The 24,358-nt window shown below is 40.8% G+C and overlaps 1 protein-coding gene across 2 annotated transcripts in view; it reads left to right on the top strand.

Moving 5' to 3' along the window:
- plppr2b (phospholipid phosphatase related 2b) overlaps positions 1 to 10,687 on the top strand; it is a 69,100-nt gene extending 58,413 nt beyond the window's left edge. For both annotated transcript variants that reach the window (XM_059339499.1, XM_059339507.1), the window contains 5 exons: positions 735 to 855; positions 1,307 to 1,557; positions 3,036 to 3,212; positions 4,732 to 4,862; positions 6,151 to 10,687. In XM_059339499.1, coding sequence (XP_059195482.1) covers positions 735 to 855; positions 1,307 to 1,557; positions 3,036 to 3,212; positions 4,732 to 4,862; positions 6,151 to 6,259 — 789 coding nt within the window. In that variant the 3' untranslated portion in view covers positions 6,260 to 10,687. The remainder of the gene's footprint in view (positions 1 to 734; positions 856 to 1,306; positions 1,558 to 3,035; positions 3,213 to 4,731; positions 4,863 to 6,150) is intronic.
- Positions 10,688 to 24,358: the final 13,671 nt, after the last annotated feature.

The following is a 24,358-nucleotide window of genomic DNA, read 5'->3' as shown; positions in this document are numbered from 1 at the left end:
ATGCAGTGTGTAGCGGTGTCCAGGAATCTGTTTAACGTGGTGTTTCGTTGATTCATTCCCCTGTCAGGAGATATCAGCCTCCTGCTGATTTGACTCGGATTTTAAACTCTTAAAAGTGCTTTTCAAACGGCTTCCAGAGGCTCGGGAGGTGTGCGGTCTTTAAATGGGTCTTCAAAATGTGTTAAGGCCATAATAGTAAAAATATAATGGAGGTTTTATTGAGGTGTGATCAGGGTGGGGTAAAACATTAGTTAATACATTTCAAATATTTCATAAAAATAGTATAAGATGACTTTGATTTATTTCATCTGGCAAACCCAATGTTCGCTTTTGAGGTGATTAACCTGCATGACATTATTAATCAAAGTGTAGTCATGGTTTTATGGAGCTGCAGTAAATGTGTACAGAGAAAAAAGAGAAATGGAGAGATAGAAGGGCTATGAGACATTGAGGCCGACAAACTCCCACTGATGAGAGTGAATGGGAGGTGTTAATGTTGGGATTTACTAAAGCAGCATAAAATCAGCCAAATGGTGAGGGAAATATAAAACAGGCTGGCCAAGGAAAAACTGTGATGGGTGCAAGGCTGAAGGAGGAACACTCATGAATAATTTTGCTGCGCACCGTATTTAACTGACAGAATATTCAGTGAAGCTGATCAATCCTTAAGCACACAGTTTTTAGCTTTCTGTTTGACTAAAAAGTGTTTGTGGTTTTCTCTCTTCCTGTCCCAGATTCTGATCGGGGAAGTGACCAGTTTCTTTGTGAAGACGGAAGGAGCTCAGGAGAAGACCATTGTGACCGCCGACTGCTGTTATTTCAACCCTCTGCTCAGAAGGATCGTTCGCTTTCTGGGTCAGTTATAGTCCCAAAGATCAGAGCTTCTTTAGCTCTGACTGAATGGAGCCTCTGTACTCTGGGACCAAGGCTCATTTAGACTTGCACCAGTAGTCCTCTATCAGAAGGCCAGAAAGAGGCCTTGTCCTTTGTTTGGGTCTCCTGTGGACTAATTTCCCCTCTCTTCATGTCCTGCTCTGTTATCCTTTTCATCGCCTCTGTAGCCTGTATTTATCCAAGTTATGAATCTTTTAAAAGTGATGGACTGTAGATGTGAAGCATAAAAGCAAAGGCTATGTCCGTCTGGCCTTTAACTCCTACACAGTTTACAGCCAGCGTAAGCATTTAATTCCTTTTAAAGTGCTTGTTTCTGACTCTCACCACACTCACTGATTCACTTATTTTGAGTTTGCATGCACACATCCTCCCCCTTTCTCACTTTGTCTCTCTGTTGGTTTTTTTTATCCAGGTGTCTACTCTTTTGGCCTCTTCACCACCACCATCTTTGCCAATGCAGGTCAGGTTGTGACAGGAAACCAAACGCCTCATTTCCTGTCTGCCTGCAGGCCAAACTACACGGCACTGGGCTGCCAGTCTCCGCTGCATTACATCGCAGAGCGTCGAGCCTGCACAGGAAACCCATACCTGGTGGCATCCGCACGCAAATCCTTCCCCTCCAAAGACGCAGCGCTCAGCTTTTATTCAGCCATCTACACAGTGGTAGGGAGTTTATTACAGGGGGCATTGGGTGACGGGGGGACACCAGAGATGTTGTAGGATATGGTGATGTTGTGTATGTTTATGCATGACTTTTTTGTTGGTCAAATCAAAATGCTGGAAAATGTGCCACTAGACAGACTGTTGCTTAAAGTGTTACTCCAACAGAAGTAAAACAACACATAATATTTTTTAGTAAAACTTCATGATAAAACCTTTACAAGCTGTAACCAAATGTTTAATTCAATAGTTACAGTAAGGGTCCCATTTTGTAAAAGAGATATTTCCATGTTTTATTGATTATAAAGCAGGTCTGGGTCCTATATATACTGTAAACATATCAAAATGCTCAATCCACGGAGGCTGATAAAGCATCATTATTTAATTATTTAATTACCCTTAATTAAGCTATAAGTTACAACTTATCAGCCCTTTATAAAGGTCTACTTATCAGCAAGTAGTTCCAAAATTTGTGACAAAAGATAACGATAATGTTGCACAATATTATTTGAACCTAAAATGAAGAACAGAAACGTAGGAACGTCTTAAGTTCTGAGTGCTACTAGCCTCACAGCGGACTGATGGGTCACTTATGGGTCAGTTTATGTAATCCTTTTGGAAAGCTGACAGATACAAAACCTGCAGGTGAAATTACATGTAGAGAAGAACGATAAAATATTGAATTCAGACAATTGTAATTCATTGTAAGTAAATTACGGCTTTAAGGCACTAATAAAGACATTACAACTGGACTATATTGATTAATGATTCATTTAATTTCTCAATCAAGTCAGATTGAAGAGTGTGAGTAAATAAATTAGTAAATATGTAATCTATAACACACTAATACTCATTCCATGAACAAAAAGGAGCAAGGAGTAGAGAAAAATGTACATTACAGTACTTGCTCCCTTCTCACAGTTCATGTCACCATAAATGTTTGATCTCTGCACATTTTCTTGAATTGAAGAATAGTTTTGTCATTTAAAATTATTCCATATAATTCAACATTTTCCAGATACTGAAATACACACCTGCTTTAATGTGGTATGTAGTTTGTATACTGGCTTTTACAATGAAATCTAAATAACCTCCTTTTAGGTAAAAACATGTGTATGTGGGTCTGTATTTCCATCAGCAGAAACATTTAGTTATGATTAAAGTACTGCTGTGTGGTGCCTTTGTTCTCTTTTTAATTATAGGGCCATGTTCCTGTCATTTTTTTAGAAGCATTAAACCAAACATGGCAGTGTTTTTATATGGTGTTTTCTTTTGTACCGCATCAAATCCTTCCGCTGCTCTGAAATCGCTGCAGAGTGCGGCCTCTTGTGGCTTATTCAAGCTGTTCAACCTTTTGAGATATTCAAGCTGTAGCAGCATTTAATATCTCCCAGCTGGTACAAGACTTGTACCTGTTTAATCTCACTGTGAACATATAAAATGGCTTTTTTTGATATTTCAACTATATTTCTGTCATCCAGATGTACGTTACCCTGGTGTTCCGGACCAAAGGGACCCGTCTGACCAAGCCCACCCTGTGCCTGGTTCTGCTGTCTCTGGCTGTGCTGGTTGGGGTGGTGAGGGTGACTGAACACAGAAACCATTGGAACGATGTCCTGGCTGGGTTTGTCACCGGAGGAGCCATCGCTGCCTTCCTGGTGAGAAAAAAAGGCAATGAGGGAGGGAAGTATGAGGAGAGATGGATGGAATTTGTGGGATAACAATAGCATGGAGTACACAGGGATAGTGGTGGATATATGGAAAGGTTAGAGGAAAGAATACAGCCCTAAAAAAGGCCTAAATACAGAAGTAAGTTGACAAAAAAGTTTGTTTTTTTTACCCTGAATCAATGCTCCATAACCTGACATTTGCCTTGGCTCTCACCATGCAACCCCAACTTAAAACAAAAGTTTTGGATACTGTTTAAAATGTCAATTAAAGTTGTAAAGAGTCTATAAAAACAAAAAATAAAAGTTTTGACATAAAAGATATTGTCTTTGCACAGTTTTCAATTGTATATATGTCAGAAATATTAACAAACAGTTGCATTTTGTTTTATATACGTTTAAGACGGCATCCCAGCTTTTTTTTTTTTTTAAATCAGGGTTGTAATTAGTATGGCCACTAGAGGGCATCATAACAATAAACATAATTATGGATAATTTTCAGCTGCTGTACAAACGACACAAGGAGTTGTCTTTGGAGGGGTTTAGTTACTGCAAATTTAACCTGCTGCTTTCATTTATATATATAAAGGAACAAAATCATGCTCCCAAACCGAAAATCTAAGACAGGACACCTCTTCCATAATTGTCTTGCAGAGTGGATGTAAACGATGTAGATGATGGCCAACAATAGAAGCTCAACAATCTTAGAGAGAAGCTACATGAAAGCATGCGAAATGTCTAGATATCAGCTCTTAAATTAAACTCTTATCAGCTATTTTTGTTGTTATCATTATATTTGTCCAAAGACATGTACCTTTAGTTGCACCTTTAGTGCAATTATACACTCACCTTTAGTTGAGTGTATAAATATATACCTCTCTGTGACTTAATATTCTTTCGATGGTAACAGACACCAAACCTTTAGCTATTATGTATTTAGTTAGTGTGTTTTCTTTGTAGTCCAGTGTGATGAAGAGAGAAGGGAAGGATTGTATCAGGGAATAATGCAAAGAGAGAGCAGGGTTGGTGTGACGTGGGTGCAGGAGAGCTGGTGGGAGGATGAACTGATGATTAAGGCGAGCTCGAAAGAGCCTTACTGCCTGTGTGATAGAGGACACACACACACACTTTCACACCTGCTATGAATGTGAATGGACTGATCTGAATCTTAACCATGCCACATTCCTATTGTGTAATTTGGTCTTGGGACCTCTTGGCCTAAATCAATTTTCTGGAAAATCTTCTAGGGGTGTTGTTAACTTTAAAGATCAAAGTGCTCCCTGTGGTTCAAGCCCTTTCTTTCCAGGCCTCCTCCCATATTTCATTCTTTCTCTCTATTTTTTTTATCTCCGTCTCTTACTCTCATACTGTAACTGTGTCCTCCTCGGTATCTGCTCCCAAGCACACTCCAGGCATTTCACGCACCAGAAAATCATCCATCTTTGTAGTGCAGTGGACCGAATATCTTCCCTCTTTTTCTTGTTTACCTCTTTTCTCTGCTTTCCATCAGGTGTCGTGCGTGATCAACAATTTCCAGCAAACCCGGATAGCAATGCCAACTCCTCCACCTCACCAGCGCTCAGAGCCCCCGATCTCCCTCCCTCTCCTCAGCCTGCCCCGCGTGGAGAGTCCACTCGAAAAGTTAAGTGGCCTCCAGGTAAGGGGGCAAACGTGTATTTGTTTTTGACTGAAAGGTGTCTTTAGGTGAGCAAATACTTGGAATGTCCATCATTCAGTCCAAAAAAAAATCTCAATATCTTTCTAGAGGTGAATTCCCTCCCCTTTTGTTGTCCCCAATGGGACCTTATTCCTGAAATAAACATGTACAGTAGTCAGCAGTGAGAGACAAGTTTGAATAGTACTGTGAACTACATGAATGATGTTCATAAGTTGTTCAAATGTTGTTCAAAAGGTAATTTTGCAAGTCAAGAAAGTTGCTGCTTGTCGCAGGTTTGCTATTGTACCATTTAGTTTTGTGTGAAATGAAGCTGACCATTACCTTGGCACATTTCACTTTATTCTTGAATGAGGGAAAACTTATTATAATAGAGGAAATCACTCCAATTTTGCCCCATATTGTGAGCTTCAGTTATGCAAAAGGAGAGTTGCTTATGTGAGTACATCCCAAAATGAAAATAAAGGCATCATAGCTGAAGAGGGAGAGAAAGTCACTTCTGCGACTTTAGGGGTGTATAGTCTTTGTTATTGTGTATTTTCTGAGTGTTATTCTTCAAAAGTGTTAAGACAAACTGGGACTTTCTTGACTTGGAAATTATCTTTTAACATGTATTTATCTCTCACTGCACATAAGGTCACTTGTTGGTAGAACTTCACCTCTCTATTGGACATTCATGTTTCCCAGATGATGAACCTTACTGACTCTGGTGATCCCCCTAACAGTGAGCTTGACATTTATGGTTTTGAGTGAAATATTTTAACAGACAACACACACATTCATGCTCCTCTCAGGATGATTTTTAATCATTTTGATGATCCTTTCTACCACCATCATCAATCAAAAAAAGCTAATATCACTCCCATCAGGCAAAAATGTACTTTAGTGATGCATATGTTCACATTATAAACTGATGTTTGCCTGAAGTGCAGCCTCACAGAGCTGCTGGCATGGTGGTAGACCTTCAGTCTTGTTTTTAAAAGTGTATGCTGCTATCTTTGACTCTTTTTTGTCCTCAACCTTGGTTGTTTCATTGAATCTGGATTTATTCTCATTGCTGTGTGATATCTCTGTTGTGTACACGCTATCTCTAGACATCGTCATTTTGAAGTCTTGTCTCTCGCTGTCTCAGTCAACTAAAGTTTATCTGCTCTATTCCCTCAACTTTTAACTTCCCATATGTTTTAAAATATTTTGTACTCTTTGCTACCCTCCCTCACTTTCTCTCTAATAGTCTTTTTTCCCTCCTGTTAGGCTCCAGGGCTACCGTATTCTGAGATCACATGACCATCAGCCAATCCCGTCCCCCGCCCCTCCCGATGTGCTCCTTCCCTCGCGGCGTTGCCTCACCAGCGCAGTCTAGACCTGCCCGTTGAAATCCCCCCGCCCTGCCCTGCCCACCCCATAGGACGACATCCTCTCAGACGAGTCAAATCCACGCAAGTCTGAAAGTCCACCAATCACAGGAGACAGAACAGCAACACATGCGCATGGCAATCATGGTTGAAACCTGTCATCCGCTAAGGACCGACAGGAGACGGATTCATGTCCTTCTGTCCTGTTCTGTCCTGTTTGTCCTCCACGATGGCCTCCTTTTTCTTTCAGGTGTAAAAGACCCAATGAGAGAAACGCCAAAGCCAGAGCTGTTGAAGCAATACTGTGTCCTATTTCCTTGTCCTGTTTTCCACAAATACGCAACAGTGACTCTAAAGACTGTTGGCTGGTGATGACTTGACAAAACACTTGATCACATTAAAAGAAAAAAACTGAAAAAGGGTTTGGAGACTGAAGAAAATTCCAATCACTTGTGGATCATCCTCAACAGACCATTTTGCAACACTCAGGACAATACAATGAAAAAAGGGACAAGACTAAAACAAAGACCTTTATGAAATCAAAATGCAGGTACCGTCAAGTATTATGGTACAGATTTTTGTTTCTGCCCAGACGCAATTAAAGAGGAAAGCACCTTTGTAAATTATAGCACAGATGAACCTATTTAGTGTTCAGTAAACTGTGTTGTATCGTATTACAGTCCTGTCTCCTAGAAATTATGTTCCTGTACAATGAAACAACATTATCAATTAAGCTTCGAGGGAAACATATTATCTCCCAGATTACATTTGTTTTTAAAGATTATTTTTTGGGGCATTTTTTTGCTTTATTGAAAGTGATAGATTGAAAGGGGGTGATAGAGGGGAAGACATGCGGCAAAGGGAGCTCAGGCCGGATTCGAAACCGGCTCCGATGCAGCAAGGACTTAGCCTACATGGTAAGCGCTCTACCAGTGTGAGCCACCGGGATGCCCCCAGATTACATTCGTTTTTGACGTATCACAAATATGTTTCTGATCAAAATCTGCACAGAGTAGTATGGGTTGGATGGACGGGTCAAATAAACACAAGACTTTCACCTAGGAGGTTGCTGTTCAACAAATTATTTTAACTTACATAAATGTACATCATTTAATGTATGTACGTCACTTAAGTTGTAACCAAGGTCTTTTCTCAAACCTTTCCGTAGTTTTATTTCAATTCACAACATCAACCATGGCAGCAACCATAATCTAGAAGAAAATGCAGCTTTGTTGTGTGGGAACATAATTTTTAGGACACAGGGCTGCCTATTTGTTTTGAGGGATTTGGGTTTGATCTCTTGCTGTATATTTTGTGAAGTGACAGAAGAGAGATTTATACACACTAGAGCTGTGCTTGTGATACCACATTTGTTTTGGGGCATCAGTTAATTTATCCCTGAAGTCAACTGAACTAGATTTCCATCAACTTTCCAAATATCTTTTATCTACTTAATATTCAGGTGTGTTTCTAAATGTCTGTGGGTTCTACGTCCATGCTGTGAAATAACTGGAAGGTTTTATCATTTCACTTACTGCCTATTCCCCTGTGGTTAGTGTTAGTTTGCATAAACATTGCAATTTATTTTTCCCCTTTCAACACTTTCATGTCTGTTCCGTTTTTCTTTAAAGTGGAAGAGAACTTTTCAACTGGCTCGTGCACTAGCTTGCTGCGCTAGTTAATGCTGTCCACTTATCATTTCTTTGATCATCACAAGTAACTTTCACAATTACTCATTTTAGATATGCTACTGCAAGAAAATGCATTTGTTTTTGCAGATTATCAAACAGATAATAGATCATAGTAGTTTGCTTCTGGTTGCCAAGATTATCTTAAATGATAGTTAGCCTTCCCAGGATTGTACCAATTGATGGAGCTGTATTAAAGGATCCGGTGATCAATTTGTGTGTTCAGCCATCTAGCTGCCTGCTGACAGTGACAGCAGCATCGATAGTAAGATTGATTAGACAGATTTTATCATCTAATTTATGACAAACATTGGCATAAAGCATAGACTGTATATAAATAATGGAAGTAGTCACCGTGGCGTCACCCATTGGTTTGTGAATTGCCTGTTGGAAGCATCGAGTTCGGCGTTACACTTGTCGCCATCTTGTGTCGCCATCTTGTGTCACCATCTTGTTTCTGATACGGGGAGCAGGCCATATTTGGACTGTAAAGGAGCGAGAGGGATCTGACGACACTGACTACACGCCTCTCTACACCGGCAACCTGACTGAGCGAAGCCACTGCTAATTCATGTTAGCATTAACTGTCATTAAGTGAAAATACAGTAAAATGGTCAAAATTATGAGACCAAACTGGTAAACATCCTTTTTTATATCTGTATAATGTTATAAATAACTTTATTGACACGTTGCCATGGATACGCATTGTTCTGCTTCTCTCCTGATGACGGCTCGCCTTGTTAGAGACCTGTCAATCAAAGGTAGCCACGCCCCAAATCATATGATTCTTTATCTTCTATTTTCTTCTAAATGAGGCCATTATTTTAACTTTTAACATGAAATTGTCTTGAAGAAGATTTTTTTACTAGCGATTGAGATCGTAGTGTTGTCTTTTAAAAAAAAAAAATTCTGAGGTAATAAATCAAGCGAGAAGTTTTCAAATTTTGCATTGAAATGAATGGACAGATTTTTTTTTTTGCAGCCAAACTTAGCACCCCCTGCTGGAATTTTCACTAGAATGCAGGCTTAAGGCACTTCCTGTTTTTTTTTTTAAATTTCATTAATTTCATTTTCACAGTAATATTTAAGGCTTTCACTTGTTCTGTTCGTGTTTTCAACTATGGTTTTCAACTGCTGCAGTCACTATGAGCAACCACTCCATGGCAACCACGGAACCATTCCGCTGAGTCACCAGTTAACACGGTAACTCGTTCAAACACTGGACAGCATTGTATATCGACTGAATGATGTTTACTTTGTGGTCATGAGGTGGCTAAAGCTACAGCGACTAACATTATATTTCACAATAATGCCACCATTAATTGACTGAGTTGTTTTATTGTGTAGGAAAACCACAGCCTGTAGACAGTTAGCCCAATAACGTTAGCTAGCCAAACCGTGTTAACTTAGCTGACATTACTTAGCAGGCTAACATGGTGAAACAACTCCTAGACATCGTTGGCAAAAGTAAAATCTCAATAGAAATAAAGATAAGAGTAAGAAATTGTACACCTTAGTACACATTTGGCACAGCCTGTATTCTAGGGCCACCGCAGCAATGGTAACTTGATAACTTCCGGTACTTCCTTGGATTTGTCTCTAGGGAAAATGGGAACCACTGTGAACGCACATTATATAAGATAAAAGAACCATTTTTATTGCACTGGCTTTTCTAAAATGAGCCTTGAAAGTTGCTAAGCTCTGTTATATGATCAACGAGATGATTAATAGACAGTGTTCACCAGTTAGCGTGCTAGCTAGTTGAAAAGTTGCCTTTTACTTGCACTTTGAATTACCCGTATCTAAACGTTAATGTATTTGCTCCTTTTGCTTTCCAAAATCAATGTTCTATAAGAGTAGTTTGTTGATGCCACTGTTTGTCCATCTGTCCTGTCCAGTTATTTCCTGCTTCAGTCCACTGTCCTTCTCTCACACTGACTTTAGGAAACCAATGGCACAGATCAGTGTGTAACGCAGTGGTGAGACCTCTGAGTTTTGTATAGTTTTGTACAGTATATAGGTTTCTTTACACAGTATATACTACATTATCATTATGTTTAAATTGTGTGAACAAGGTGGAGCTACCTGAAGCTGTCTTGAAGGAACATGAGTTGTTGCCTGGTCTAAAGCAGGAATGTAGCGCTGTGGAGAAGTGTGTGTAATCTAACAGCATACGGCTCACAACCTGCTTTGGTTCTGCTCAGTTCAGAAGGACACTGCAGGCAGGTTATTATAATAGGAGAGTACGAAATGGGTTATATAAAGAAGATATTGCTATGGTTTTAAGTGTGTGTGTGTTTGTGTGTGTGTGTGTGTGTTTCTGAGCGTGTGTGTGTGTCTGAGTGTGTGTGTGTGTGTGTGTGTGTGTGTGTCTGAGCGTGTGTATGCGCTTATTGGGATTTGTGTGTTTGTTTATAATGAGCACATTGTATGGCACCATAACTGTTAATTTGGCAATCTGTTTTCTTAAGTTAAACTGTCAAAAGTAGCTGCTATAATTACACACTTGTGCTTGTGTGTAACTGCAGGCCTTCAAAGGACCCCTGCCAAGGCGTCCTAACAACGCCTGTTATAGCAGAAGGTGCTCATTATAGCTCTGAGATTACCTACAGTAAAACTTTTCAGTCTGAATTTTTTGTAAACAACTGAAAAGGTAGAGAACACCATAACTGTCCAAATAATGTTATTTTCATGTTAAAAATGTCTCTGTTTTGTATTTATTTACCAAAATAAATTGCAATTACCACACTTTGCTGCCTGACAATTTTCACTTAATTAATTATCAGATGCTTCAGTAAAGAATGTTTTGCTTTTATAGCAGTTACATTTGTTTTATGACATACAGTAGCCATGAATAATGTATGTTAAAGTATAAAAAGACATTCTGCGGGACAGCAACCTGCCTTATATTAATATCAACTATCAGTCAGACTAAGGTAGGCATTATAAGGAAAAGCACAGGTGTTACAAATAACTTTAACGATGGCTCAGTTCTATATATGTGCCCCAGTAAGTCATGATGGTGAAGCATCAAGCTCAGCTATCATTCATTATCACTTACACCTGTGATTTTCCTTCTGTGACAATTAAAAATATCTTCCATTAAAAATACCTGTGCTGGAAGACTTTAGGCCTACATACAACAGGATGAGTGAATTAACTAATTCATACAACAACAAAAAAACTTTCCTGTGTTACGTATCTTGTCTTTGTACTGTGTTCAAATAAATGTAGGTCACAAAGGATTTTAAAGGCATTGCATTCTGTTTTAATAAGTTTTTCACAGTGCCCCAACTTTTTTAGAATCAGGGTTGTATAACCATGGATCCGTGTCCCCATTTCAGTACATATGATTTTTTGTTCATTTATTCATTAATTCTTTCATTCATTATCATTCACCGCTTATCCGCACTCGGGTCATGGGTGGCTGGAGCCGATCCCAGCTGTCATTGGGCGAGAGGCGGGGTACACCCTGGACAGGTCACCATACTATCATAGGGCTGACACAGAGACAAACAATCATGCTCTCATTCACTCCTACGGGCAATTTAGAGTCAACAATTAAACCTAAGTGCATGAGGGGGGGTTTTGGACTGTGGGAGGAAGCCGGAGTTATAATTGTTCATGATACACTAAATAATCTAGTGCTGTAACTGCGACACACCAGTAAGAGAATACTATCTTAGTGGTCATATACAAGTTTCATCTTTGAGATGAGGTGTAAATGTAAATGTATTATGTATAATTAGAAGAGGTGTGGACTTGAGTTACCAATTTGATGACTTTAGGCCGGACTTGACAAAATGATTTATTGTTAAAATTACAGTACATTTTGAAGAGCACCTTATGACTTGTTTAGGACTCAAAGTTTAGTATTTTTACGACTTATTTGTGGCTTATAAAACAGACTTCGTTCCACCCCTCAAAATCATAGGTATGTATGATTTGCTCTGACTTCAACAATCATACATTTGCTGTAAATTCACAGTATACAATGAAAACCTCTGAAAAAATGTATTATTACAACTTTCAACATCACAGCAGATTGTGGATTTACTCCATGGAAACCTGCAGACACCATCTCAGTTCAAAAGTTGTAGTGAGGTGCTGTGGACACCAGGTGGCAATGTTTACCATGCAAACCTGAAGCAAGGGGAAACCAACAGAGAGTTCTTTATATTTCACCAGTTTTTATATTTATTTATTAAATCAAACAGCACATTATGAATGTAAAAATATGCTAAAACAGAGGAAAAAAATGTTTTTTTAAATGTTTTTCATACGAGACCTCCGCTGGCCCACATTAGGCATTAGTCATCAAGCTAATAAATGCAATGTAATGGCACAATTACTTTGAAATGTAGACACAGGCAATTTCTCTCTCTTTCTCTTTCTCTTTTCTCTCTCAATTGCCCCTGTGTCTCCCCCGCCCCCTCTTTGTGTTCCTTTGAGTTTGTGTTTGTCAGTCTTGTTAACGACAAGGCACACACACACACACACACACACACACACACACTCACAAACACACTCACAGACAGAGAACTCTCTGCACTCTCGACAACATTATCTTTTCCGGAAATTGCTTCTCAAGCACAGCCGGAGCCCCATTAGAAAAGAAGAGCTCTACGCTGTAACCTTTTTAAAAAGCCATTAGTGATGCACCTGCTTCTCTCTCTCTCTGTCTCTCTGTTCCTATTTGTGTGTCCTATTTGTCTCTCTTGTTAACACTGACACACACACACACATACACGCACACACACACAGTTTCTCCATCCTGATTGCCAGCTTCCCCATTCCAAATCCTACAAACTGACTACTGAGCAGCCCAAGCATCCTTTCACTTCAATTAGAGTATGAATCACTGACATTTTAAATTTCTGCGTCAGAGTACAAAACCACTCAATTTAATAATTTACGTGTGTTATTCTAATGACCTGTGACTGTTAAATCAGTGTTTTGGACATGACTAATTCTCTCCCAAAGCTACACACTGGGAAAACATGATATTTCCTGAAATGTCATGTCACTGCAGTGAACAGGCGGGCTTTACTCCATCGGAGATGAATGAGAAGCAAATTTTGGTGATTAATATGTTTGCCTAAATTTGAGGATACTGTACAAATAAGCTTTTAATTTGAAATGCTGCCCCATTTATAGTGATTTGATGTTTATTTTATGCTAATCATAGTTATTTAATACCTGAGACATTGAAGGCCATTACTGAGAGACGGAAGTGATTTGTATTTACGTTGGTCACCTTCACATTAACATCAATTACTTCTAGTGGTGACAAACCTAAATGAATGAGAGCGACCTGACATGTTGTCAAATGTATTGCATAAACATGTATGCCAGGCCAGCACATGGTTAATACTTATCTTTTAACCCATGTGTCGCAATGCAACATTGGACTTTTCCAGAACTTTGAAATCATGGAGGAAGACGACTACAACGGAGGGAGCTCAGAAGTAAGTGACTGAAGCCATCTTAATGAAAACAGCACCGCCGATTTTTTTGCTGATCCGGACTTTGAACCCTCGGAACCAATCGTTTAACCAATTTATGGTTGAGGAATATGTTTTTAGACGACATATTTTCACCGAAGAACAGACAGAGTTGTGGCCATCTGGAGATAATAACAATAATAATACTAATTGATTGTGATGATGATATAAGAAATCATGTTTATGTCTTATATTACTTTATGCGTCGTCGAGTACCCTGAAAAGTGCAATATAGATAAAATGTATTATTATTTATTATTATTATTATTATTATTATTATTTTTTTTTTTTTATTACAGTAGGCTAATGACAACTATGTCTATTTCTTCCAATGGTCATATCATGTTTGCATCTTGCTAATGGGCATGTATTAGTATTATGCATAGGATTTTTATTCAGTCAAATGTAACATTTGCTGAGTTTGGTGATTTTAAAAAAAAAACTTTATTGAAGGTTTAGACAAACAAACTAAACTTCTCATGCAAGCCACGGGTATTAAGCTCTCAAATACTTTTTGAATTTCATTTCTATCTGCTACAGAGGCTGAAAAATCTTCTTTTGAATTTCCAGAAAAACTTCAGGTTTTAGGGCATTCTTTCAAAATCGCCCATAGGTTTTCCAGGCATTTTTTCCAGGCGTTTTAGGCCTAAATGGGTTAATAAAGACACACTTGTGTGATAAAATATATTAAGATTTTTATTTTATTATTTGCAAAAAGTTGTTTAAAACTATTCCAGATGATAAATTGTGTAAAAAAAGTGGATGTAGCTCCAGTGACGTCACCCCTTGGTTCGTGGACAACCATTTGGAAGCCTTGAGTTTGGCACATTGGTGCCACTATCTTGTTTTTTTAGAGCCAGAAGGGACCATATTTAGACAAGATGGTGGAACTTCTGGGGACACTAATGCATTACCTATTGCTAGTGCTACCTAGTTTTCTTGATTAGTAAGGTGAATCCATAAGTCAAAATGAATAACTCTTTATGATCTCCACGCAGTAACCGCCCAACTGCAATACTGGTGTATATTGGGCGTTTACTGCCAGAAGTGGTGAACTCTGAGCGGCAGAGCAAAATCTGTCACATTCACATGGGCAGCAGCCGCTTCATTCTCTTACCCCCGTGATCAAAACAACTTTTCTTCTGCCACCCTTCCCTTGTTGTAATGACTGGGGGCGGGAATTACTGCACGTCAGAACAAAAGAAGTGTAGAAGTAAGAGTGTCTTTAAGTCAAACAGAATGCTGACTAGACATTTTTCGGTGACCAAAATGCTACAGTTACCTTTCATGAACTGAAAACACACTGAAATGGTTAAAGTTCTGAGACAGTGGTAGCAACATGTCAATCACAAGATAGCCCCACTTTAAAGCCTACTCTGCTTCATTTTCTATTTTACTACAAATGGAATCAAGTTTACATCCTTTGTATGGAATAAGACTTTAAACTAGCAATTGAGACCATAAACTCATTTTGAGAATGTTTAGTAAAGTAATAAACCAAGTGAGAAGTAGGGTCATGTTCTCATAGACTTCTACATAATCTGACTTTTTTTTGCAAACAGTAGAGTCGCCCCCTGCTGGCCATCAGGAAGAATGCAGGGTTAAGGTACTTCACCACTACCCATTGCTCCAGAGGGAGCTGCACACATGCGAAAAATCTGATCAGCATTAGTTAGGACTGGAAACTTTTAAAATAAAAAAAAGATATGGAGTGATCTTAAAAGACTTATATAGCAAGCTCCTCATCTCTGCTTGAGGCTAGCGGCTCAAACATGTATTAGCCGCTAACATAACACACCTGAATCTCTAGCTGAACTGTTTGCATTACAGTTGCATTATGGGTCATGTAGGCACCAGGTTTTTGATGAGGAAGAAGAATGCATGGAATCTGTAAACTGTCCATCATGAAGCTGTCTGTATTATAGGAGTTCAATATTTAAAGAAAGTGATTGGGTGTATACATATATGGGTTTGCTTGAGTGCATCTGTGTGTGTGTGTGTGTGTGTGTGTGTGTGTGTGTGTGTGTGCGTGTGTGTGTGTGTGTGCGTGTGTGTGTGTGTACCTGTGATTTCCTGTGATGGGTTGAACTTTAATCCCTGACTCAGTGTCTGTCTGTTTGGCGTAATGTTCCTGACCCTGAGGTCACACACTGTCTGGGGCTGAACAACTGGGTGTGTATGTGTGTGTGTGAGGAGACAGAGAGAGAGGGAGAGAGAGAGAGAGAGAGAGAGAGAAAGAGAGAGAGGGAAAGAGAGAGAGAGAGCAAGAAAGAAAAATGAAAGAAAGAAAGAAAAAGGCAAGGAAAGGGTAAAAAGAAAAGGAGTGAGAGTAAGTCAGTATGTGAACTGAGAGAGATAAAAAAGTAAGCAGATGAGTGTGGTTTATCGCATCCCAAAACAAACCAGCAGCCCCTGGGTAATAAAAATGTACTGTCTGTCATAGTAAATTACAAATATTGGTCTTCGCCTTGCTGCAGTCTCCTGATTATGCTCAATGGTCTGCCTCTGACAATTATGAAGCCATTAACACTGTGTGAGAGTGTGTATGTGCCTGTGTGTGTGTGTGTGTGTGTGTGTGTGTGTGTGTGTGTGTGTGTGTGTGTGCGTGTGTGTGTGTGTGCGTGTGTGTGTGTGTGTGTGTGTGAGCGAGCGAGAGAGAAAGACTCCATGGCTGCTTATTTGAGGAAATATGCTGTTGGTTTTTTATGGCCTTGACGGCTCCAGCGCCTCATAGCTTCAGCCTTGTGGGCTCTCAAAACATCAAATTTACATGTTTTCTGTCTGTCTGCTGTTCTCCTCCTGACGTCTTTGACCAAAATAAAGAGAGCAAAGAGGGGAAGAACAGACGAAATGGCAAGGAATTAACCACAAGTTATAGAAAGGACAAAAGCCAATTTAGCTCTTGTGTGGATCATTACTTAGCATTCAGCACACACACACACAGCACATACATTTTGGGTTTCGAGGGGCAGCTCCTTTACAGGCCACCAGATGAGGAGAGGATTATAAAGAGCCTTACTGCCAATCCCATGCAGCATGGCTGCTAAGGAAGACCATCAACCGGATACAGAGGTCCCAGGAGACTGGATTAGGAGTAGGAACACACACACACACACACACACACACACCACACACCACAGGCTATGTAGAAACCTCTGTTAAGACCCTGCAGGGAATGCCATTCAGGACACGCAAACTGAGTCCCATTTCAGTCTATTATGATTTCAGCACTAATGACTGACAGAGCTTTGTCTCACATGATGTTCCTCTATATCTGCATCTGATCTACCTCAGTACGGTTTTATATTTTAAAAAACCAAAGATACATTTAAAACAGATACAATTAACAGTAATTAACTGTAATTCAAAATGCATTGTATAATGCATCAGCCCAGCTATAAATCCTTAAGGTATCCTATAATGTTTGTGTGTTTCTGTATATATGTTTCTGTATATATATATATATATATATATACACCATGTTCGAACATAGAGTTGCTCATAAGTGTACTTGGTACCGGAGCACTCTAGGCCAAAGATCGATGATCAATTTCATTATAATATCGTCTGCTGCCACATGTTTTGGACACTCAGGTGAGGAAGGGATCCGGTTTGGTGACCTTAGAATTGCATCTCTGCTTTTTGCAGATGATGTGGTTCTTTTGGCTTCATCAGAGCACTCATTGGGGCGGTTTGCAGCCAACTGCGAAACGGTTGGAATGAGAGTCAGCACCTCCAAGTCTGAGACCATGGTTCTCTGCCCGAAAACGGTGGACTGCCCCCTCTGGGTGGGGAGAGAGGTACTGCCTTAAGTGAAGGAGTTCAAGTATCTCGGGGTCTTGTTCACAAGTGAGGGTAGAACGAGTGTGAGATGGACAGGCCGGTTGGTGTGGTGTCTGCAGTGATGCAAGCGTTGTACCGGACCGTCGTGGTGAAGAAGGAGCTGAGCCAGAAGGCAAAGCTCTCGATTTACCGGTCCATCTATGTTCCAACCCTCACCTATGGTCATGAGCTTTGAGTAGTGACCAAAAGAACAAGATCACGGATACAAGCGGCTGAAATGAGCTTCCTCCGTAGGGTGGCTGGGCTCAGCCTTAGAGATAGGGTGAGGAGCTCAGACATCCGGAGGGAGCTCGGAGTAGAGCCGCTGCTCCTTTGCTTTGAAAGGAGCCAGTTGAGGTGGTTTGGGCATCTGGTAAGGATGTCTCCCGGGCGCCTCCCGTTCGAGGTGTTCTGGGCACGTCCAACTGGTAGGAGGCCCCGGGGAAGACCCAGAACACGGTGGAGGGATTATATCTCTCGTCTGGCCTGGGAACTCCTCGGGGTCCCCCAGGAGGAGCTGGACGTTGTGGCTGGGGAGAGGGGCGCTTGGAATGTCCTGCTTAGCCTGCTGCCCCCGCAACCCGGCCCCGATAAGTGGAGAATGGATTGATGGATGGATGGATTTATATATATATACATATATATATATAAGCATATATATATATATATAATATATAAATATATATAAGCATATATATATATATATATATATATATATATATATATATATATATATATATATATATATATATCCATTCTTGTTATTATTTTTGGAGAGAATAGCTGAAATATAAACTAACAAGAAAAAAAAAACACAAACAGGCACAGTGCATCATTGGTAATAACAAAAACCACAGTCATAATACATTTAAATACAAAATGGTTCTTGATTAAAAAATAAGCTTTTCATTTGGCACAACACAGTCCGTACCGTTAAAAAAAATTCCGCAAAGGATCCCAGATCTTACTGAACACACCTCCTCAATCTTCATTAGAAATCCTAGTCTTTCCAGATGTAATGTATTTATCCATCATGCATGGGTACAGAGTCTATTTTTCACACTTGCAATATTGACTTTGTGCAATCCTAATTCAAAACAAAGCAGTCATTTTTATTATGCATTTTGGCAAAAGATTAGTATCTTGTTGCTCCAGGGATGACTGAGCAGATGAGGTTTTTAAAACGCTTCCCAAAAGCCTCTCAGAAACAATGAAGATGTTTGGTTTCATATGTGTAAATGTGTGTTTTTGGGCAGTATTATTTTACAACCCCTATTGTGAGTCTATTATATTGTATTCTTATTGTTGTGTCCACACCTTGAACAAAATAATAGAAATAGTAATGCCACTATACATAATACAAAATTGCTTTAGATCGAAGGCATTTTTACCATTTTGTCCAACAGCATCTCACAAACTATTATGGTGTAAACAGAACAATCCAACAGCAACTGTGGCTGCAAAAATGACCATGGAGTGAAGCAATATTTTACATAATAAAGGTAACAAACTTAATTATTTATTGCATGGCTCTTGCACAGGATTGCATTGTATCTGCCTATCCCACTATCTATAAGAATATTATAGAGAGTCTGTACGAATCACAAATCACAATAGATTATCCATAGATGCAATATAAACCACCTTACAGAGTACATACTACACGTTGCATGCAGTATGCATTCACTTGGGACATACGATGATCATCATAACATGGCGCCTTGAACTTTGACCCTCTTGCTCATATATATGCTGAGCAGAGCTGGAACAGCATGGTGGATTGCACACTGCAAACCAGGTGTAGCAGGACATCCTGGTATTTTTCCCATATTGTATTTAACATGCTATGTATTGGGACATGCTAACTAAGTACTATTGTAACTAAGTAGTATTGTAGTATGGGTATTTGAAAGCACAGTAAGAATGTGTTGTGTTATTTGTATTCAGTAACTGACTACATTTCAAGGTAATCTTACACAACTCATAAAAAGACGTAAAAACCATCATGAAACAGATCAAATTAACTCTCTAGGGAGAAACACAAACACCATATAAGCCACAAATGTCTAAAACAGATAATATAAGTATTATCAAGCTAAATATCCTAAAGACTTTGTCTCAAAGCTCCACCTGATTTCTTCCGCTTGCAAAAAATGTATCTGCACACTTGGTGTGGTGGTATCAGTAAAGCAAATTAACAGCCTCTAAGTCTAACACGTGCATTCAATTTTAATTTTACTACGGCCTAATGGAGCTCCATCGTGGACCCCTTATTGTCCCGAGACCCCAGCTTGGGAACCGCTGCACTATAGGGCATGCTCTTCGGCGCCAGGGCTGGACACGAGAGAAAGAGAGGAGGAGGAAAGGAGGAGGAGGAGAAGACGAGCAGAGGAGGAGGAGGAGGAGAGGAGAGGAGAGGTGAGAGGTTGCAGCTGAGTTGCATGGGATGCTGATGCTGCTGCATAGGCTCCGTCGCTCCATCCCTCCCTCGGAGAGAATGGAAAAAACAAGGAGTGGTTATGTGATTCCCCACAAGCAGGAGAGGAGAAGCGCACAGGAGAGAAAGGACTAGCAGGGGAGGGGGGGCGTTTCCCTGCACAGCATCGCCTATTCTCACACTTCAGCATGGATACAATGTATGGCATATGGAGCGTCTTCTTCGGGGGGAGCTGACAGAAAGGTGGATGCAGCGGTAAGTTAAATATTTTTTCGCTGTTATTTATGATTGGGTGGGGAGAGAGAAAAAAACACACGATTTGGACACAGTTCACAACGCAGCGTTGCATGGGGTCCCATCACTTTACACATATTAAGAGATATTTGTTGAAAAGAAAAGAAAAGAAGACTTGTAGATTTAAGCTTTTAGGAGCCGGTTTGTAGCAGTGCGTGGCGTGGGATTAACGCCTGATCCATTCCTCGTTGGCACGCTTTATGATTACAGGTTGGTCCCATCGGCATCACTCCCAAGTTCCCATTAAATGACTTGATGAGAATTGCATCTGCACGCAGCTAAATGTTTAACCAACAGCATGTCAGCTCCTCCTTTGTAGCCTGTCAGAGAAAAGACAAAGATGGTTCAAATCTCTTCCATACTCCTTGCAAAGGGTTAAAGATTCAATCCATGCTTGCCACTCTGAACTGGGTTCTCCTTGTCAGTGGGAGCGGATGTATTTACAAACAAAGAAAGCTTAATATCCAAGCCTGTCACGTAGAAGACAGGTGCTGGCTATCTGCAATTTTACAGTGGTGTGTGGCTATGTTGGTTATCTGGGCTAGTAGGCCAACTGGAGCCTATGTGCATTTAGGCCCAGCAAGATTAAGAAAAAAAAAGTGTTAAGTTTGCACTGAAAGTTTGGCCAAAGGCAGAAAGGGGTAGTTTCTTATTCTGCACTCTAGGCTGAATTTGTTGCAATAGCCATCACTGGGTCATTTATTTTTTTGTCTGGGTAGTGACTATTAGACTCCACAGTGTAGCCAAAATGACTGGAAAGATTTGCTGTTGCAGGCATAAGCATAAACATCCTCATAACAGTGCCTTTAGTTCCAAGCAATTAAGCAGTAATGTGCAAGCAGCAGCCCAGCGTCCGCTCAGTCTCTGTCTCCATCTCAAGCCTGTCTTGTCTTTGCCTCAGGCACAGCCACTTGTGATTCTGTATCCCATCTGAAACACCAGGTACATTAAAGGATTGATAAGTCTGTTGCGTCAGACATAAATATGAAACACAGACCGATTGTCTTTCATTAGGCCCTCCAGCAGGAGCCAGTTCACTTTCAATCAAGTCAACCCAGGAAATGGATTTTCTTATAAATGCAAACCAGATGTCTTTCGAAAATAAAGTTTGCATCCAGTCAGCTATTAATGGGAATAAATGTATCATTTTAAATCTGTGGATGCGGTGTCAGTTTACATGAAAAGTAAAACTGAGGTGACAAAAAAAAGGCCTGGGTCCGTACATTCAAAACTGCTTCTGCAGGCACACCCATTGTATGTGAGAGTCATTTCCTTGTAGCTTAGCCCCCACATACACCGCTAAAAACTACAGTGAAGCATGTCTTCAAATTAGACGGGCATTCAAGTGACAGCGAGCAGACACAGACCGGTCCTGTGTAGTGAAGAGGGCAGCAGCAGAGTGTATTTTTACACCAGATCTCTGACACCTACGTGGATCTCTTCACAGCTCTTGGTGAGAACAGAAGACACGTCCACTTGAGTTGTCATCATCAGCAGCCCCAGACATGGACAGTTGCGATGGAGGCAAGAGGCGAGAAGAAATAGATGAGGAGAGATGACTAGAGGAGTGTAGGTAATGAGGGAGTGTCAAGATCTTCTTCGAAGATGTGATGGGCCCCGGCTAGGTTTGGCACTTCCTTTGCAATGACAGCGGGGTTAGGATGTAGACTGCTACAGGTGAGAGTGAGGTGAGATCATTGTCAGTGGCAAATAGGAACTTTCCGGTGTGTGAGTGTCAGGTTTCATGGCGTGTAGCTTTGATAGGTGACAGGATACAGAGAAGGATGTATGATTTATACATATGTCCATCTCGTACATCCCCTGACGGATGTAGAAGCTGATCCGAGGACGGGGAAGGAGTGGGGGGTGGGAGAAGGACGACAGAGGGATCACAATGATTAGAGAGGAAAGGTTAAGGGGAAAGTGAGAGGAAGTGAGAAAAAAGGAAGAGGAGACAGTCAAGTCATGTTTGTAAACTAGCCTGAGTTTTCCAGGGGGAGCTGTCTGTGGTGCTGATGCAACCCCTCCTCAGTCTCCCCCACCTCCCCCCTTTTTCCCAATGACTCTCCTCCTCTCTTGTTCTCTCCTCCTTAGCTGTTGATTGACAACTACTGTGTCTCTAATTGGCAAGTGTGGATAGGGAAGAGCCAGGCTTATTCTCCATGGGACAGACCAAGGAAAAGAGAAAGAGTGTGAGGGGGAGGGAGATGGCTAGGGGGAGCCTTCCAACAATAAGTGAGTGAGGAGAGGAGAGATAGACTGGGGGTCGGGGTTGGGGGGGGGGAGAATGGGAAATGGAACGAAGGAAGACATGAGGTGAGGAGGAGGGGATGGAGGTGAGGGCTGAACATCTGTTTGGTAATCAGTCTCTCCCCTCAGTGCAGTGTAACACACACTGACACCTATTTGATAATTGGTGAGCCTGCCCTCTCCCTCAGCGCTGGGCTAAATGGTTGCTTGATACCAGGGAGAGCAAAGGGACTAGCTGTTGGCAGTGCAATCTGTTTACTTGGTGCAGCTCAGGTAAAGATGCATAGCAAGGCTGCCTGCGTGTGTGTGTATGTGTGTGTGGCGAAAGCTTTCACTCTGGTTATTAGTCGAACAATGAGCTCAAGATGTGACTTGAAGCGTGCATGAAATGTGTATTATAACCTCTGAGCAATGCTGCTGCATTGTTATTCAAGGATAAATATGATCTCTTTTGTCTCTTTTATCCTAGGTGCTGTCCTTTAAAGATTCGCCTCCACGCACAGACCTCCTCCTTCCACACTGCAATCTTATTCAGAGTGCAGGAGCTGAAGGGGAGGCACACACAGAGAAAAGGAGAATGAGCTCCAGAGCCGAGAGGAGAGAGAAAAAGGGAGTGGAGGGGAGGAGGTGGGCCTCTTTGCTCCGGTCTCGATCACGGGTATTCTTGGGTTGATAATACAGATGTGGATGTTATTGCTTGAGAATACGCGTAGTCGAGTGGAAGCTTTGTCATCTACAGTGGACCAAAAGCAGAACTCTATTCACTAGAGTACAAAGGCAGACACATATGAATGTATAGCCGGGCAGAGCGGGTGACACACACGTTTTTTAATCAAGCACCCAGAGGTGACTTTTTATGAGGAAAAGGCTTATTTTGTTCAATCAGTAAGGTTTTTAAATAGAACGCAATCAGGGCTAGCCAAATCAAATCCAGCCACTGAAAAGGTTTTATCATCATAGGTTTATCAACCATGTCACTCTTTACACCTGTGGAGGAAATGAGTTTGTTTCGCTGGCCAGGTTCAGCCTCTCCTGCAGAGGTGCCGGTGCACCATGCCACTAAGCTAAACCCCCCGGGCATTAGTTCAGGGAGCTTAACACCAAAGTCTTCAGACTCAGACGTTAATTCCAAACCTTCTTGATTGCATACCCTTGTCAGTCAGTCGTGCTTACAAGTGAGCCCATAATCTTATCAGTTGATGAGTGTCTTTCACAGCCCTTCACACTCTGCACCAAAAATTTCCCTCATACTGAACGGAAAATTTCAAGTTGGCAAAAATTGGCTCCTCGGATGTAAACGGCTGCAATGCCATGGGATGGTACATTGTAGCGGTGCATAACCATCATCCCACTGCACTACTGACTACTCTTGCACACTATTTTTCGACTCCTCTGCTCCCATGCTAAAAATGTGTGAGTCTGATGCCTGTAGCAGCAACAGGAGACAGTAACACATGAGGACATGTCAAGACTTGCACCCGTGGCTGACATTTCAGCATTCAGCTCAGCTGACTGGCTGTCATGATGGAGACACACACACACACACACACACACACACACACACAGATATATAAACTGCACAAGGGGTTCACATGATCTACATGCCAGTGGGGAAATATGGGATTGATGGATCTTATGAAAACAAGCATGCACACAGATCCCCAAACGTATGAATGCACACACACTGCAGCTCGGTTCACTGGGTCCATGTGCCAGTGGGGAAATAAGGGGATTGATTGATTTTATGGGTAACTATTTTTAGTCAGAATGATGGATGTTTATGTCTTTTATTGATCAAGTTGAGGTGTGGGTCTGAAGAGTTCTCGGACGTCGGGGCATGCTGATTAATCAGGTAGCAAAAGTGTTGGAATAAAACGTCCTGAATTACATTTTTGGTGCATTAGCGTTATTGCAAGTAAGTATTATAAATTAGAAAATCAACATTTCATTGCAAATTCAGCAATATATTAGCATCCATTTGCAAATGTGCTCAAGATAAATTACACTCTTATCATGTACTATGATTTCTTACTACTGCGTAAGCAAATCTCATTATTTATTAGTGCAGTATGTAATTATAATTTATACGAATTTCCCACTGACATTGTGTAA

The sequence above is a fragment of the Centropristis striata genome, chromosome 1, assembly GCF_030273125.1.
Source record: "Centropristis striata isolate RG_2023a ecotype Rhode Island chromosome 1, C.striata_1.0, whole genome shotgun sequence".
Classification (NCBI taxonomy): Eukaryota; Metazoa; Chordata; class Actinopteri; order Perciformes; family Serranidae; genus Centropristis; species Centropristis striata.
This window is presented reverse-complemented; position numbering and strand designations above follow the sequence as displayed.